This window comes from Diabrotica virgifera, chromosome 6, assembly GCF_917563875.1.
Source record: "Diabrotica virgifera virgifera chromosome 6, PGI_DIABVI_V3a".
NCBI classification, from domain to species: Eukaryota; Metazoa; Arthropoda; class Insecta; order Coleoptera; family Chrysomelidae; genus Diabrotica; species Diabrotica virgifera.
Window position 1 is genome coordinate 252,776,387 of NC_065448.1, and position 19,444 is coordinate 252,795,830.

The window sequence follows — 19,444 nt, forward strand, 5'->3', positions numbered from 1 at the left end:
CTAAGCAAGATCAGCCAACAGACAGCTACATGGACTATTGTGGAGTAATAAAATTAAAAAACAGAAGAAGAATATATAAAACATTAATAGAAAGTATTGGGTTGTACGGCGCACATCTCTGGAAAATAAACCAAAGAAACAAATCGAAAATTCAGGCCATGGAAATGAACTATTGGAGACGATGTTGCTGGCACACTAGACTTGAAAGGATGAGAAACAAAGATAATAGGAGAGAAATGGAAACTAATCTAGATATAGGTAATAGAGACAATCAAAGCCAAATGACTTAACTAGTATGGACACCTTCAGAGAATTCCTGAAAATAGATGGCCAAAGAAAATAGAAAAATAGACTCACTAGAAGAAAACGAGGTAGAATAAAACGATCCTGGAGAGAAGATGTTGAAAATACAACGACCACTGAAGATTACTTCGACAGAAAACACTGGAAATTAGGATGCAAGAAGCGGTGCCAGCTGTAGAAGACTGGCTAATTATGTACATACATATAACACAAATATAATAATAACTCTACTTACATTTGCTAAAATTGTAAGGTGATGTACAGTCTTCTTCTCATAATCCAAAGAGCTGAGCAGCACAACAGTCCCTTCGGCATCTTTCTCAGTCACTAACTTCTGATGAAGTCCAAACTCGGGCGAGCCCCATAATTCTAATAGAGCTGACCTAGGAAGTCTTGGATTCCCCATCGCCCGGATGGTTCCAAGTTCAGTGTTTCTCCTTGCACTTTCAGATATTGAAAGAAGACTTGGCGCACCCGGGAAAATTTTCTCCAAAGGGGTTGTTGCGTTTGTGGCACGAAATGAACAGTCGAGTAATGAGGTTTCACCTCTTTGGTTTCTTGTTTCTATTGTAAAGTCGTAAAAACGATTTGCTTCTAATCTTTTTTTGATTATCAGATTTGCTTGACATACCTGCAACAATTTTTGGCAAATTTTAATTAATTAATAGAACTACCTACTACTAAAGATTAGAACTACCATGGGTACACCAAAGTTCACAGAGTAATCAAGAGCCACCTAAAAAATCACCAACAGAAAAAAGACTGAAGATACATTTACTTCAGGATGCCTATAAGAAACTTGTATCAAAGAAGATTAGATCAGAAGCTCATAGAATTTCGTTTTGATAAGAATATCAACAATACATATAAATATATAAGAATGGAAAGAACATCCCTAAACAATGGCAGGAAGTCTATGTATATAACATAATAATATATAAGAAAGGAAATAGAAAAGAATACGAAAACTATAGGGAAATAAGTGCCGTCGCTACAATTGGAAGACTGTACGGCAAGACCCTCAGGAACAAAATAGAGAAAAGTATAGAAGGTAAAATCGGTGAAGAGCTAGCAGGGCTCACGGCAGGGAAATCATGTCTAGATCATACCTATTCCTATAAAAATAGAGAAGAAAAGTGCTAAGCACACATCGCGTTTGTAGACCTTGAGAAGACATACGACATTGTGCCAAGGAAAGAACTATACAAATCAATGACAAAAATAGGGATACCTACCAGCTAACCTAAGAGCAATCAAGAACACATACAGGGGAAATAAGGTATACATAAAAATCGGAAACAAGATAATTACCAACTTCAAAAGAACAAAAGGACTACTACATGGATGCCAAACGTCATCAACTCTATTTAAAATATTTTTAGAACAGGCACTAACAGCTTGGAAATAAAAATGTAGGGGTATAGGAATACTGATAAGGGACGATTATCTCTACATTATATTGTGTTTCTCAAACGACCAGGATGTGATGACGCAAGATGATGAAGATGTCAGTTACATGGTAAGAAAACCAAAAGAGGAATACAGAAAGATAGGACTGGAAATAAATATGAAGAAAAGCAAATACTTAATAATATCGGAAGAAGACATCAAAAATTTGGAAGTACAAGAACACGTAGAAATAAAAAGAACGAAGAAATTTAAATATTTGGGTTTTATACTGTCAAAAAGCGAAACAACAGAAGAAGGAATAAAAAAATAAATTGGAACAAACAAACAGATCTTGTATAAGACAACTCCATAGTGTAATCTGTAGATGTAGAAAAAAGAATAGTACAGGCACAATATGCACATAATTTTTTAAAGAAAATCTGTAACACATCTATATATCAGAATTAACCAAAATCAAAATATGCTTTATTAAGAGTATATTATTGCATGGCGCAGAATCTTGGAGTTAGGAATAAACATCTATCAAAAAATTACAAACCTTTATAAATAAATCGTTGAGAAAAATCCTAAAAGTATACTGGCCGGATAAAATAGCAAACGTAGAACTATGGAAAAGAACAAAACAAGAGAAAATAAGAGTCACAATTAAAAGAAGGAAATGGAAATATAGTGGACATACTCTAAGGAAAGACCAAAATAATATATCCAGACAGACATTCGAATACCAACTAGACGGAAGAAGAAGAAGAAGACCGGATAGTAGCTGGAGAAGAACTGTAATAAGAGATCGTGAAAGAATTGGCGTAAGATGGAGAGAAGTTAAACAGAGAGCGAGACATAGAGTGGAATGAAAAAGACTTGTACAGGAAATTTTGAAAGAACTAAAACAGAAGAGGATATGCTGATCCAGCCAATCAGTCATCTTTCACTTTTGTATAATAAACGCAAGAGAGCCCAGTACTCTATCAGTAGGGAAGACAATAAAAGAAGACTTAGATAAAAAATATTTCAAATAAATGCAAAAGTTTATTTATTTTCAAGTATATTCAAATGGGAAATAAGCCACAATTTTACCTAAAAATGATTTTATTAACGTTTCGACGCCCAAGTCGGGTGTCGTTGTCAAAATACAAAATAATACTAAATAAACAAAAATGTTGTTGCTTAGTAAAAAATTCTTCTAATAATTTATTTAATCTGACTCATTTATATCGGCAATTCAGACACGTATTATACATTTTAAAGTAGACGACTTTAAAATGATATTGCCAATATTGATGGGTTGCGTTCCTGGGACGACTTTACTAAAAGATAGTTCATTCGATTACATGAAATCAATCCTAACTCAAGAATATCCGCCATAAAAAATCCTAGCATGTGATCTGTCTTTAAAAAGACAACCAAATGCAACGGTGGCAATGAAATTCTCGCGTTAGAGATTCCATAGTAAATCACGAGGGAAAACCAGGAAAAACCTCGTGATACTATCCCGACATCGTAAGTATTTGGGTTTACGTTTAGTTTACTCTCAAAACCAATACCAAATTCTGACTTGATATTTTAAATTTTAAATAATACTAAATATGTACTATGGAATCTCTAACGCGAGAATTTCATTGCCACCGTTGCATTTGGTTGTCTTTTTAAAGACAGATCACATGCTATGATTTTTTATGGCGGATATTCTTGAGTTGGGATTGATTTCATGTAATCGAATGAACTATCTTTTAGTAAAGTCGTCCCAGGAACGCAACTCATCAATATTGGCAATATCATTTTAAAGTCGTCTACTTTAAAATGTATAATACGTGTCTGAATTTCCGATATAAATGAGTCAGATTAAATAAATTATTAGAAGAATTTTTTACTAAGCAACAACATTTTTGTTTATTTAGTATTATTTTGCATTTTGACAACGACACCCGACTTGGGCGTTGAAACGTTAATAAAATCATTTTTAGGTAAAATTGTGGCTTATTTCCCATTTGAATATACTTTATTTATTTGTCATGTAGATATTCTCATTTTGCAAAGTAAATAAATAACAAATTAAAGCAGTGTTTTAAAGCGTTTAAATTTAATAAGAAAAGTGTTTTCTACTTACCGAATTAAACCTACTGCAGTTCAAACTCTCTACACCAACGATACTCGACTGTCCTGCGACATGGAACTCCAGAGGATAATCGAAAGTTGGATCACTCGCTCTTAACCGGTAGAAAACCGATCCAACCGCAGCATCAGCCGGCACCAACACATCTCTGAGAAGAGCTGATGAGTCGAAACTGGGCCGAGTCGTTGCCAGAAAAGGTCCGCACATGAGGAGCAACCAGCAGCGCATAGCAAAGTGGAAAACTCGATTTTTCTCACGCGATTCTGGAAAGTTCAATCAATTATTTATGACGGTGTTTCAGAGCTTTTGAATAAGGCTGTGGCGTGGAAAATTCACCGGAAATTGAATGAAATATTAAAAATGTAAGAAATTAGAGTGAATTATGCTTAAAAAAATCGGAAGTATTTAACATTTTCAGTTACTTATTTTATTGTGAGATAAATACATTTTTACAAAAAATCGTTGAAAGAAGTATGTAACTACTAGGGAGGTCCGATAAGTACCTAGCCTCTAAAAAACTAACAAAAATTTGAAAACGTGGCGATTTATTTTTTAATATTTTCTCCTTTTAGTTTGTTATACCTGACCCAGTGATGCTCCAACTCTTTTAACCCGTCTCAAAGATAAGTTTTCTCGAGATCTGCAAAGAAGGCTTCCATGGCGGCGATGAACTCCTCATTCGACTTAAATTTCTGCCCGACGAGTGGCTTTTTCAAGATTGGAAACCGAAAGAAGTCGTACAGGGTCAAATCTGGAGAATACAGTGGATGGGACAGTAATTCGTAACCCAAATCGACCAGTTTGGCTATGGCGACGGCGGAGTGTGAGCCGGTACATTGTCATGGTGGAGGAGCACTTATTTCTTTCCCAATTGGGGTTGTTTTTACTACAAGTTGGTGTCGAATCGACCTAATAATGTGGCATAGTAAATCCCTGCGACCATTTTGCACTTTTTCAGAAATCTGATATAGATTCACACTTTGTGAATCCCAGCAAAATGTGGCCATCACCTTTCAGGCCGATAGGACAGTCTTCGCCTTCTTCGGAGCACGTTCACGTGGTGACGTCCACTGTTTCAACTGTTGCTTGGTTTATGGTGAGTACCGGTGGATCCAAGTTTCATCGACGGTTCTAAAGCAACAAAAACCTCCTTCAGATTTTCAGATTACGCTTAAATAGCCTCAGACATTGCTCTGAAGTGGTCCATGTCATATGTAACTCCAAAGTAAATATAATCGAAAGTTGGATCGCTCGCTCTTAACCGGTAGAAAAGCGATCCAACCGCAGCATCAGCCGGCACCAACACATCTCTGAGAAGAGCTGATGAGGCCAGGCCGGGTCGTTGACAGAAGAGGTCGGCACATGAAGAAAAAATTAGTAAAATGTCTCTAGAAAAGGTACATTTTATTTAAAAATTGCTTAGGTCTACAGAACGTTTTCGAACTAAAAAGTTCATCAGCACTTTACTAATTCTTTGTGATGTAATTTTTGGTGTAATGGTTACAGCCAATTATAGGAAATTATTTTTCTGATGGATTTTGAAAGTAGATGACTTATACTATCAGTATATATTAAAGAAATGGTGCTCCTATATGGCATGGAAGGATGGACTTTAAAAATAAACACAATGAATAAGCTAGAGGCATTTGAGATGTGGATCTATCGACGAATCCTTAAAGTTCCCTGGACCGCAAGAATAACAAATGAAGAAATCCTGAGAAGAATTGGTACAGAACGACAACTGATGTGCACAATTAAACAGAGAAAAACGGCATACCTGGGACACATAATTAGAAATGAAAGATATCAGTTTCTGCAAACCTTAATTGAAGGAAAGGTCGAAGGAAGAAGGGGAGTGGGCAGGAAGAAAATGTCATGGCTCCGTAATGTCAAACAATGGACAGGACTAAAAAACATAGGAGACCTAATACATACTGCAAGGGATAGAGAAAAATGGTCAAACGTGATCGCGAACATCCATTAGTGGATTGCATAAGAAGAAGAAGAATATTAAAGAAAAGACAAAAAAAAAGACAAAATGACAAAAGTTTGAAATTGACCATAGAGAGGTAGTAATGATCTCTGAATCGAAATTAAATGTTAACTACCTTTATCTACCTGTATTTTTACTCACGTATTGAGTACTAGGAAACAGATTTGTTGATATTTGCCTCGTTGAATTGATGTGTTGTGGAGTGCAACTATAGACTCCCCAAGTCTCTGCATTCATCACCCTTTATTCCTTGCAAATTTTAGAAGGATGGGGAATAGGTATATAGGCAGTAAGGATCTGTGAAAAAACGTCTATTTTTGGATGTGAAAGGTTGCAGATAAAGTTAGGTGACACCTTCAGTAATAATAATTAACTTATGCTCCTTCTCAAATATGCCCGGAACATTAATAAAAAAATTAAAATATTTAAAAATTTCGAAACACGTCGATTTTTTTCTGCTTTCTTTGTTTATAACTTTAAAACGATTCGTTTTGAAACAAAGTCGTAGAGAAATAAAAATAAAGATAATTGAATTTTGTATGATATACGACTGATCATATGACCAGTATCAACTGTCGTATGATATACGACAAAAATGTCTTAACGTATTACCTTTTCTGTAATATAGGAAGATGTAAATACAAAATAAGGGAACAAAATACGCCTGTTGTTATTCAATGTTTTTAACCATTTTGGTGGCACTTATAACCTTAGTAATTCGCTTAGGAAATTCTTTGTAACATGCTTAAACCGTGTACCAAATTTCATTAAAATTTACCTAATAGATTTTGCATAATAAATTTGCAATCTAAATGTTTTTAAAAAAGTTCAAATTTTTTAAAATCTTTCTGAACAAAAAGGAAACCATTTAAAAGTTGTCTAATTTTTTACAATAAAGAGGTGCTCTACCTATCTAATTCACTTTACAGAATTAAAATCGGATTATTTAAGGGGCCTCAGCAGTGTTTTAAACTTCAATTTTTTGGCTTATAAACAAATAGCTGTGTTTAATAATAAAAAAATTTATTTTTAGCAATGCAAATAATTAAAACCGGTATAATTTGACTTAAACTTTCAAATGCTGTCAGCAGAATTGCTATTTTATTTTTTAATCAAAAGTTATTCGCGTTCAAAAATTGTAATTTTTCGAATCTTTGAAAGTTCCACTGCGTTTATCTCGAAAACTATGCATAGTACGAAAAAACTTGTAAGAACATTTTTTGCTTAGATTTACCCAAGAAATACAAAAAAATGTTTTATTTTGCGAAAAATCGATGTTATGTAATTCCTCAAGTTCTTTGTTTATAACAATCTTATCGACATTCGGATCAACTGTTACCCAAAAAAATCGTGTTCTACGGGTCAAAAAATACATAAAAATCTTGGGTAAGTCCATCTAAATAAAGGAGCCCGTAGCACCCCCTCCTGGCCACAGGACTAATTTGTTTATAGGCCAAAAAATTGTTTACGACTTTAAAACATTGCTGAGGCTGCTTAAACAATCCGATTTCAATTTTGTAAAGTGCATTAGATAGGTGGAGTGCTTCTTTATATGTAAAAAAATTGACAAATTTTTGTATGTTATAGATTTTGTTGTGCAAGATTTAAAAAAATTTTAATATTTTAAAAAAGTTTAGATTGCAAAATTATTATTCAAAATCTAGTTAGTCAATTTTAATGAAATTTGGTGTACGGTTTTAGCACATTACAAAAATTTTCTAAGGGAATTAGGAAGGTTCCAAGTGTAACCTAAGTGATGGAAAATCATTGAATAAAGACAGGCTTGTTTTGCCCCCTTATTTTATATTTATTGCTATTTTGCAGCAAGGGTGATAAATTAAGACATTTCTAACCAATCGCATCTGATAGAAAATTTAGTTATCTTTGTTTTATTCCTATACGACTTTGTTCCAAAATGAATCGCTTTAAAGTTATAAGCAAAAAAAGTAGAAAAAAAAACGAAATTTTTTGAAATTTTTAAATATTTTATTTTTTTTTTATTAATGTTCCGGGCATATTTGAGAAGGAGCATAAATCAATTATTATTAACGAAGTTATCACCTAACTTTATCCGCAAAAATCTGAATCCACCTCTCACATCCACCTAAAAACAGATCCTTACTGGTCTAATAAGAGAGAATCTGTCTCTGACTTAAGAAATCTAAAGATTTTATTTTTAAATATTTATTTGTTTGAAAATGGAGTCGCTTGGGTTTCGCCTTTCACACAAAAAAATTATTTATCATAGTACCTATTAAGAATAGCAATTCTTCGGGATGTAAGAGAGGGCTGTATATTGTCACCACTGCTGTTTAATATATTATATAGCGAGCTGTCTTCCAAGAAGCTTTAGGAGAGTGTAAGGATGGGATGATCACAAATGGTGAAATCCTTAACAGTATAAGATATGTCGATGACACTGTCATATTCATTTTAACTCTGCAAAGTCTGACAAACGGAACGGCTGAACGAAAAGTGCACCATATATGATATTAAAATGAATTTAAAGAAAACTAAATTCATGGTCATAACAAAACGTCCAAAAGACAACGGGATACGTCATATTAATACTATCTAGATAGAAAGGGTAGACAAATACAAATATCTAGGAATATTAGTTAGTAAAAACACATAAAAACACGCAAGGGATTAAAAGCCGTATAGAAATACTAAGGGTAAAATTTGTGAAAATAAAACATCTATTATGAAGTAGAGACTAGAGACCTAAGAATGGATCTAAGGATAAGGTTGTTGCGCTGTTATGTTTTTACAACTTTTCTCTACAGATCTGAGGCCTGGACACTGCAGCAATTAGAGATTAAGAAATTGGAAGCTTTTGAGCGTTGGTGTTATCGAAGAATGCTAGGAATATCATGGGTAGACAAAATTAACAATATTGAAGTCCTTGATAGGATTAATAAGAACGAAGAAATTGTACAGACAGTTCAGAGGCGGAAGCTTGAATATTTTGGTCATATAGTAAGAGGTCCTCGTTAGAGTCTGGTGACGAAATCTAAGGCTAAGATTTAGTCTGAGCTCTAACCAACTATTTAGTTCTGCTATAAGTAAAATAAAAATTGCCATGTTGATATCCAACCTTCTATAGAAGATGGAACCTTAAGAAGAAGATACAATAGCAAATCGGATGTCTAGCTAGCTAAAGTAAAACATATTTTTCTGGAGAAAACTAAATTTAACAACTCAATTATGTACTGTTATATTTGCATCCTTATATTTCTTATGTATACGCCACTGCACAATGTCCCATTAATTATTTCCAGAGAGCTTATTCCAGTAGTTCATTTTTTATATTGTTCCTACTTCCGTAGCGTGTTTGTTATTTATGAAAAAGTGTTAAGTCGAATTTTGACCCTTTTATACCCAATAATGGTTTTTCTTTTATAGAAGTGTTAGAAGAAACACTTTATGTTAAAAATTAAGAAACAACTTATCTATACAGTGTTTAAAATATACATAGGTATAATATGTATAAGAATATACAAACTATTTATGAGAATTGAGAATTGCATATTAACAATCGATTACAAGAACTTACAAAATGGATCGGTAATTAACAACCGATTGAACAAGCTGGCTTTCGCAAAGCATATAGGACATCAGGAAATCTGCTGGAAATGAAAATATTGATGGAGAAGGCAAATGAATATCAACTACCGGTATTTCTTGCCTCCGTAGAGTACGAAAAGGCATTTGACACTATCGAGATTTGGGCCAGAGGACAAGGTATTAATAATTATAGAGTAGATTATGAAAACGCAACTATAATGGTATAACTAATCAAATCATTACATACAAAATCCCATCCCCATTAAGAAAGGAGTTAGATATGGCAACGTAATATCGCCAAAGCTGTTTAATCTAGCCCTAGAAGACGTAATGGCAACAGGTTAAACTACCGCAGAATTGAGGAACTCACAGACAGCTCCTATAATACGTCAGCTTAAATATGAATATGAGAAAAACAAAAATAATGACAAACAAGAAATAAAATACGAACAGTTGAATTGGAGTTTATGAGAAGGTGTCTACAAATTACCAGGTAGGATAGAATAAGAACAGAGGAAATATGACACAGAATAGAAGTAGAATGCTTAATTACAAGGGGACCCCAAACTTATAACTACAAATGGCAATGAGATACAACAAGTCCATAAATATATTTAACTGGACCAAATTCTGAAACTTTACAAAGAAAACCAAAGTGCGGAAATCTCTAGAAGAGCAATACTGGCATGCGCAGGATTTGGAAAACTCAGTTGGATACTAAAGAATAGCAAAATACCACAATACTTTAGGAGCGAAATATTCAACCACTGCATCCTTGGTATCATGACATATGGAGGTCAAACCTGGACCCTAACCAAGGCAATACGAATAAATTAGCCACCACAGAAAAGGCAATGGAAAGGGCAATGTTAGTTACTTATACAACTAACAATAAAACACTGAAAACGTTTGTTTTCTATACTTCCACAAAATTTATTATAACTTTGCGACTACAGCTGTTTCGGCCTTTCTCAAGTGATTTAATTTACTATGGGTTTGCCTTTTTAAAGTCTTTAACTGAAGAGGTTGAGGACCGGTGAGCTGTTTGTCTCGAGTTGGTCATTCAGAATTATATCTGTATTTTTAAATTTATTAATTTCCATAAATTCTAACAAAGATAGCTTAAGGCCTTTATTTTGAATATGCAGAATTTGAAACTTTTCATTGAAAGAATGATTATGATCTAGAAGGTGAAGTGCGTATGTAGAAGTGTCTGTTTTTCTATTGTTAAAAGCCCTTTTGTGTTCTGCTATCCGTTTGTCAAAGGTTCTGCCAGTTTGACCGATGTAAGTTTTCGGACAGCCACCACAAGTTAGTTTGTAGACACCACTCTGTAGTTGTTTTCTCTTTCGGCTCTTATTGTTCTTAATATATTTGCTTAAGTTGTTGTTAGCTCTGAAAGCTGGTGTTATTCCTTTCTAACATAACTAACAACTTAAGCAAATATATTAAGAACAATAAGAGCCGAAAGAGAAAACAACTACAGAGTGGTGTCTACAAACTAACTTGTGGTAACTGTCCGAAAACTTACATCGGTCAAACTGGCAGAACCTTTGACAAACAAATAGGAGAACACAAAACTGCTTTCAACAATAGAAAAACAGACACTTCTACATACGCACTTAACTCTCTAGATCATAATCATTCTTTTAATGAAGAGTTTCAAATTCTGCATATTCAAAATAAAGGTCTTAAGCTATTTTTATTAGAATCTATGAAAATTAATAAATTAAAAAATACAGATATAATTCTGAATGACCAACTCGAGACAAACAGCTCCCCACTCCTCAACCTCTTCAGTTAAAGACTTTAAAAAGGCAAACACATAGTAAACTAAATCACTTGAGAAAGGCACTCTATCGAAACAGCTGTAGTCACATAGTTATAATAAATTTTGTGGAAGTATAGAAAACAAACGTTTTCAGTGTTTCATTGTTAAATAAAATGAACTTCCATCAAGTAACGGTCAAATCCATCAATTACTTATACAACTGTAAGATCGAAAGAGGAACGAGTGGGTAAGATCAAAAACAACAGTCGAGAATATCACAACAAAAATTGCCAAACTCAAATAAAGCTTCGCAGGTCACGCTGCTATACAAATATAGGCCAATGTTAGAATCCCACAGTACAACATTAGAGACATTACAAAGGTAGAGGACCAAGAAGACCACAGATGAGATGGGTGGATGACATCAAAAAAATAGCAGGAAAAATTTTTGGAAGTAAGCTGCACATGATAGAGATCGATGGAAGGATTTGGGAGAGGCCTCTGTCCAAAAATAGACGACGATAAAAGGCTAAGAAGAACAAGAGGAATAATATCAGCACAATTTCTCGATGCAGGAGCCTTAGCTTCTCAATAGAACGCAAATATAGCATCAGATCACAAATAATTGGTGCTGGGCAAATTTCCAATCAAAATATCACTAATTAACAAAAATCGCACAAACAATTAAACACATATCAAGCGATGTCTCAACACTGAAATTAGAGATTTAGAATTAGAGATTTATATTCATTTTTAGAATTTGTAGACTCCTTTATTCTTCTTCTTAAAGTGCCCTCTCCCCAATGGAGGGTGGCTACTACAATAATTGCAAACTCTTCTCTGTCTTCAGCTGTTCTTATTAGCTGTTCAAAATTTAGCCCTGTCCAATGTCGGATTCCGTAGAGGCGTGGGTATCCGTGCAGCTCTCTTTGAATTCAACGTACTAATCCAGAGATGCTTGGACGTGAACCAGGATATGTACTTCTGTTTCATAGATTACAACAAGGCTTTCGATAAAGTCCTCCATGGACGTCTTCAAATCAAAACAATTACAATACAATGACCTTCGAATTATAACAAATCTATACTATAAACAGGAAGCACACATACTCATTAACGAACACACATCAGAAGAGTTCGAAATTAAAAGAGGAGTGCGACAGGGGTGTGTATTATCACCACTACTATTCAATGCATACTCTAAAGAAATTATGAAAAGAGCTGTTGAGGGAGAAACAGCAGGAATAAAGGTAAATGGAACGCCAGTTAACAACATTAGTTATGCGGACGATACTATCATAATAGCAGACCACCTTAAAGACCTCCAAAAGCTAATGAACAAGATAGTTGAGTATGGAGAAGGATATGGATTATCAATAAACATCAAGAAAACTAAACTGACAATTAAAGGTAAAACTTTAGAACAAGTATTGTAGAAAACTACAACTATCTTGGCACAATAATTAATCACACAAACGATTACTCCAAAGAAATCAATGTTCGAATAGAGAAAGCAAGAACAAACTTCAATAAAATGAGAAAGGTACTTTGTGCAAGAGAACTGAAATTAGACTTGAGAGTTAGGCTGGCAAGGCGTTATATTTTCTCGACTCTGCTTTACGGGATAGAAGCATGGACACTTAACGTATCGACTACTAAAAAGTTGGAAGTATTTGAACTGTGGGTGTATAGAAGAATCCTGAAGATATCATGGACCGTAACAAACAACGAAGTCATGAGAAGAGTCAACAAAAGACTGGAAATATTGGAAACCATCAAGACACGAAAGCTGCAGTACCTGGGGCATGTTATGTTTAATGAGAGATACAACATACTTCAGTTGATTATACAGGGGAAAATCCAGGGCAAGAGAAGTGTAGGAAGGAGACGAATCTCGTGGTTGCGTAACTTGAGGGAATGGTACAGATGCACATCAACCGAACTATTCAGAGCAGCAGCATCTAAGATCATAATAGCCATGATAATTGCCAACCTCCGTCGCGGAGATGGCACGTGAAGAAGAAGAATGTCGGATGTTTCTTAGCTACAATAGTCTTTTCCTTCCTAGTCCTCTCTATCTCCCGATCTTTCCTTTCACTATTAGTTGAGCATATTGGTACCTATTATATGGGTTCTTTAAATCAGCTATATTATTTCCAACCGAGTAACTATTTTATCGCGCTTGAAGACAATTCTTTAACATAACACTAAAAATATAATCTTCCCCCCTTTATACTTATATTATTTAAAAATGTCACGTTCCCTAAAATTAGTAAAAATATTGATAGCCGACAAGCCAACACACAAAATAATGATAATACTTATGAAAGTATAACGATAAAAATAAAATATAGAGCAAAAAATATTAGAAAGGAAGTTTTTTTCGGTCATTAGGGTAAAATGTATTGACATTTGCATTAAAGAAGATAGACAAACAGTTCGGAAGTTCACGGTCGTTTTGCCCCAACTTATTGACTATGGTCAAGTCAATTTGTTGGTATCTGAAGGAACCTCCAATGTAAATCAATTACCCATCGCTCATAAATAATTCTACAGAGAACTGACAGTTTTTCAAAACAACCAATCGATGAACAACAAATGAATGTTAACGTAATTCAAACAATATAAAAGTAAGTCGATTCATAATAGCCAACTTAATGATGAAGTAGGGAAGTTAAACAATAATATAAAATATCTAACAATAAAACACTGAAAAACTTTTGTTTTCGACAGTTCCACAAAATATATTATATATAATATATTATATTAAGTTAATGTCATTACAGCTATTTCCGCAGAGTGGCTTTCTCAAGTTAGTCCAGGGCGCATCTGTTTTGAGATGGACGTTGAGAGGTGACTAATATTTTTTTGCAGAAATTGCTTGGAATTAACTCATATCCCTTGCACCCTTGTTGCAAAATGGCAAGAATTGCGAAAGAATATAAAAAAAAAACAAGTATTCGCATTTTACGCTTTTCAACCATTTATGCTACACTTAGGACCTTCATATTTTACCTTAAAAAACTATAAATAGTATATATAACACTGTAAATTTCATTATGATCGAGTCAATAGATTTTGCAAAATAAATTTTGCAATCCAGCTTTCGCAGAAAAAATCCATTTTTTCAAAATGTTGCAGGACTGAAAATAAAGCAGATAGCAAGTTGAATTTTTTAAATATAGAAGAATACAGTGCCTTTCATTTTCAATTTTCAAAATTAAAATCGATTAACTACCACGGCGCCAGGAATTTTTTTAAATAAGCATTAATTATATCATTACCGCACATCACAGCGCAGCGGTGTTCGATTCACACAAGTTGATTTCCACCAAAATTTCTTCCAATCTTTATCTAATATATTATTTTCTTACTCTATATTTTGTTGTATTTTAATTTTTTAATTCCACAAAAATCAAACTAATTTGATTATTGTTTGTGAAATATTGTTTAAACAATTGCATATGTTTAAAAATTCTCTAAGTTAAAATATATGAATAAAGAAAGTTTTTGCTAAAAAAAGTGTTATTTCAAAGGACAGAGTATGAGTTTTTATTTTGCAATAAACAAATTTATTTATTTATATCGAAATGTACTAAAAATTAAAATTTATCAATCATTATCAAAGGTCACTGGAATGCCCAATCAGAGCAAACTATCCGCTATCCTGCGCGTAGCACCAAAAATTAAAGTTTATTTAAAAATTTCCTGACGCCGTGATAGTTAACCGATTTTAATTTTGCAAATTCTTTTATAAGTTAAAAAAAAATTTAACTTGCTGTCTGCTTTATTTTCAGTCCTGCAACATTTAAAAAAAAATGAATTTTTTTGCGAGAGCTTGATTGCACAATTTATTTTGCAAAATCTATTGAACCGATGTTAATGAAATTCATAGTATTATTTTATTATAACATATTATAGTTTTAGTCCGTTCTTTAACGGTAAAATATTGCAACACCTCTAAATTTTAAAGAACCTCTTGGATTGACATGAAATTTGGCATACACATAGCTAACAACTCAAAGAAAAAAAGTGATATTGTGCCGATATGTGCTTTTGCCCTGGGGGTTGTTTTCACCCCCTTTTGGGGGTGAAAAAATATTCGTCCAAAGAAAGTCAGGAAATGGATAAACTGGCTAATTTTAAGTAATTTTGGTTTTATAGAGTTTTTTCACTAAGTCAATACTTTTCGAGTTATTTGGCAGTGAATATGTTCATTTTTTCAACAAAATAACCACGCTTTTAGACGGTTTTTCGCAAATAACTCAAATAGTAAGTGTTTTGTCGAAAAAACATTCTTAGCAAAAATATAGCCTGTAAAAAATTCTAAAAAGTGGTGTATACATCCCGTCTCTACACCTAGTAGAAGCAGAGTTATAGCTAATGAAAAATAGATTCATATTCGTCAAATTCCAAAATGGAATACTTTAACGTGAAATAACCAAATATGAAGCACATTTCGGGGAAAACTCATTTCAACTTATTTAAAGTGTTTAAAAAAAGTTCATTTTTGTTTTATAAAAAAAATTTCTAGCATCAAAATTAAACAAGTTACGCTCAAAATAAAGTTAGTCCCTTTTGGTTTTGGTAAAAAAATCGAGAAAATCACCCCCTAATTAGTATCTTAAATGGACTTAATCGTTACGACTTTACAAGTTTCTTGACTCGTGTATATATTGTTTATATGATCTGTAAGTTTCATCGGTTCAAAGTTCTTACTATTGAAAGGGCTGTAGTTAAAAGGGGTTGAACGAGTCACTGATCACGAATGTATGCAAATTTAGAAACACCAAATCTTAATCAATTTTTGTCTAACAGAAAAACAAAAAAATACGTGATATTCAGAAAAGCAAATCTGACTTCTTTTGTTTTTCGAGATTTTTGGTATCTCTAACAATTTTTAAGTTATTTTGAAAAAAAGCATATTTCTCAAAATTTAAATTTTTAAAAATTTTATTTTGAAACCAAATTTTTTCAAAAATAAGCACTTTGAATCGATGAAACTTACAGATCATATAAACACAACATAATCAAAATAATTTGTGGAGCGGTAACGATTAATTTCATTTAAGTTGCTAATTAGGGGTTGGTCTTCCCGATTTTTTTTTGCAAAAACAAAATGGACCAACTTTATTTTGAGCGTAACTTGCTTAAATTAAATGCTAGAAACTTTTTGTACAAACAGAAATAAAGGTTTTTTAAACACTTTAAAAAAGTTATAATAGGTTTTTCCCAAAAAGTGCTTAATTTTTTCGATATTTCACGTCGAAATATTTGGTGAATATGAATCTATTTTTCATTGGCTATAACTCTAGTTCTACGAGATCCAGAGACCTAGCGCGTACACCATTTTTTTACTTTTTTATAGGTTATATTTTTGCTAAGAACATTTTTTTCGACAAAACACTTACTTTTTGAGTTATTTGCGAGAAACCGTCTAAAAATGTGGTTATTTTGTTGAAAAATGAACATATTCACTCGCAAATAACTCGAAAAGTGTTGACTTGGCGAAAAAGCTCTATAGAACAAAAGATACTTAAAATTAGTTAGTTTACCCATTTCCGGACTTATTTTGGACATATATTTTTTCACCCCCAAGAAGGGGTGAAAGTCACCCCCAGGGCAAAAGCACACATCGGCACAATATCACTTTTTTTCTTTGACATGTAAGCTATACGCATGCCAAATTTCATGTCAATCCAAGCGGTTCTTTAAAATTTAGAGCAAAAACCGTGAAAGAATGGACTATTTCTCTGGGTGGAATATGAAGGTCCTAAATGTAGCACATATGGTTGAAAAACGTAAAATGCGAATACTTGTTTTTTATGGTTTTTTCGCAATTATTGCTAATTTGCAACAAGATTGACAATTTTTAAAATTTTTTACTAATGCTATATTGTAGGAAATTTAATTACACAACTTTTATGTCAACGCAACTTTTCTAGAAAATGAATACTTTCAAAGTTATAAGAAAAAAACGAAGAAAAAATCGAATGTTTCCTTAATTTTTTGACATTTTGATTATTTAAACAATGTTCCGGACTTTTTGAGAGGGAGGATAACAAATATTATTATTTGATTTATTTTCAAGCAATTTCTGCAAAAAAAATATGAGTCACCTCTCAACCTCCAAATGTACTAATATTTTTACAGATGCGCCCTGGTCTAAGTGATTTATTTTACTATGTGACTGCACTTAAAAGTATCTAACTGATTTGGTTGAAAATTATATCAGTAGTTTTTCTTCATTTTCTTTTTCTTTTATATAGGCAGTACTTACTGCCTTTTTTCAACAGTGCCTTTCATTATGTCCCTTCATTGTCATTCCATCTTTTCTTTGGACGTCTTAGAGATACTTCTTCTGCCTAACGGTGACTTGTCCCTGGCTATTCTTACTATCCTTGATTCAGACATCCTGCTTATGTGTTGATTCCACTCTTCTTTTCTGTTCTTTACCCGGGTATTTATATTGTCTACCCCACATATGCGTCTGATTTCACTTCTTACCCTGTGCTGTAGTCCTTTTCCAGCAATCCTTCTTAAGATCTTCATTTCGTTTTTCTCCAGATGTCTTTGTGTTTTGCTTGTATCTGGTCTTGTTTCGACCGTTTAAGTCATAACTGGTCTAATAGCTGACTTATATATTCGGGCCTTTGTTTCCACTCTTAGGTGTTTGTTTTGCCAAATTGTGTCGTTTAGGCATCCGGCCTTTCTACTGGCTTTAACGATTTGGTCTTTTACCTCTTCTTCGATATTGTTGTCGACTGATAGATTAATTCCCAGGTATTTGAAAGTTTGAAAGTCATTACTTGTTGTATAATTTGATTGTCTAACTACAATTTGCATCTTATTGGTTCTTTGGATATTACTAAGCTTTTTGTTTTTTGGGCTGATGTTTTCATATTCATTTCTTTTGCATTAATGTTGAATTGGTGCAGTAATCTTTGTAGGTCGTCTTCGCACTCTGCTCAGGGCAGCTTTATCCATTAGGCAATATAGGCAGTTGCCTAGGGCGGCGCATTATGAGAGAGCGGCGAAAATACTGTAGCAAAACAATGAGTCACCAGCCGCAAGGCGTAAGCCGAGAAAAGTCTAGATCGAAGAACGCTATACGTGGAACCGATGCGCGGTTGTTGGAAGGTCACACAATAGTCGGAGAGCTGGCTTAGCCCGGAATGATCGAGAATAACGACTAGGATATATAAGGCATAATTTTTGTGAATAGAGTTTAGTCTTAAGCTAAAGTTTGTAAAGTAAACTTGTATAAATAAAAAATAAAGTCGTATATAAATTACGAACCGCTAGTTTTATTGTAATTAGAAGTAATTACACTAATCACGCTACAGTTGGTGTCGGTGTTCGGTTAACTTAGTGCGATATAAATAAGTGAATTACAGAGAGACTTTAAAAGACTTTTGAACTTTATTCGTCGGGAATAACCGGAGTGCGTTAATTGTTCGGTATTCGGAAAGACTTTAAAATACTTTTGGACTTTATTCGTCGGGAATAGTTAAAGTGCGTTGATTGTTCGGTATTCGGAAAGACTGTTAAAAGACATTTTGGAAAGTACGTGTGTGCCGACCAAAGATGTTGCTACAAGAACTTACAGTAAAACAGCTCCGTGAACAGCTCGAGGAACGGGATCTGGACAGCAGTGGGCTCAAGATAGTCCTACAAGCACGACTCGAGGATGTCCTCACGAAGAACGGAGAAGACCCAAAGACGTTCCACTTCCAGTCAGCAGAACAAGCAATCTTATCGAAATTAAAAACTGTTTCTGAAACGATCGATGATACTTCTAAGATAAATAATGAGAAATTCGAAACCATTTCTCAAAAGATCGACGAGACTTCTCAAGTAATTAAAGAAGTTTGTAGACAGAGCAACGAGAAATTTGAAAGTGTTTCTCAAGTAATTAAAGACGTTTGTAGACAGAACGACGAGAAATTTGAAGAGGTTTCTAGAACATTCGATAAGATACAGAAAAGCGTAGACGACAGTAAAGAAATGTTAGAAGAGAAGATCAAACAACTAGAGAGCAGGATAACCGATACAAAAGTACAACCATCAGTTAATGCAGCAACGTTAGATCCTTTAGTGAAAGATGAACTACCGAGAGACGAAACGTCGCATAATATGAGATTCAAATTACCACCATTTGATGGAAAGTCCTCTTGGTCCATATATCTTAGACAGTTTGAAGCTATTGCGACCGCCAATCATTGGACCGAACAAGAAAAGGCTGTTTCCTTGACTGCTGCTTTGCGAGGTGATGCTGCAGATATATTAA

General features: G+C 33.7%; 1 protein-coding gene across 1 annotated transcript in view; it reads right to left on the reverse strand.

Annotated features, from left to right (window-relative positions):
* Positions 1–4,081, reverse strand: part of LOC114338191 (cadherin-86C) — a 56,084-nt gene extending 52,003 nt beyond the window's left edge. The window contains exons 1-2 of the mRNA XM_028288781.2: positions 3,818–4,081; positions 539–934 (exon numbers count right to left, since the gene is read on the reverse strand). Of these exons, the coding sequence (XP_028144582.2) occupies positions 539–934; positions 3,818–4,051 (630 nt within the window). The 5' untranslated portion in view covers positions 4,052–4,081. The remainder of the gene's footprint in view (positions 1–538; positions 935–3,817) is intronic.
* Between the last annotated feature and the right edge of the window lie 15,363 nt (positions 4,082–19,444).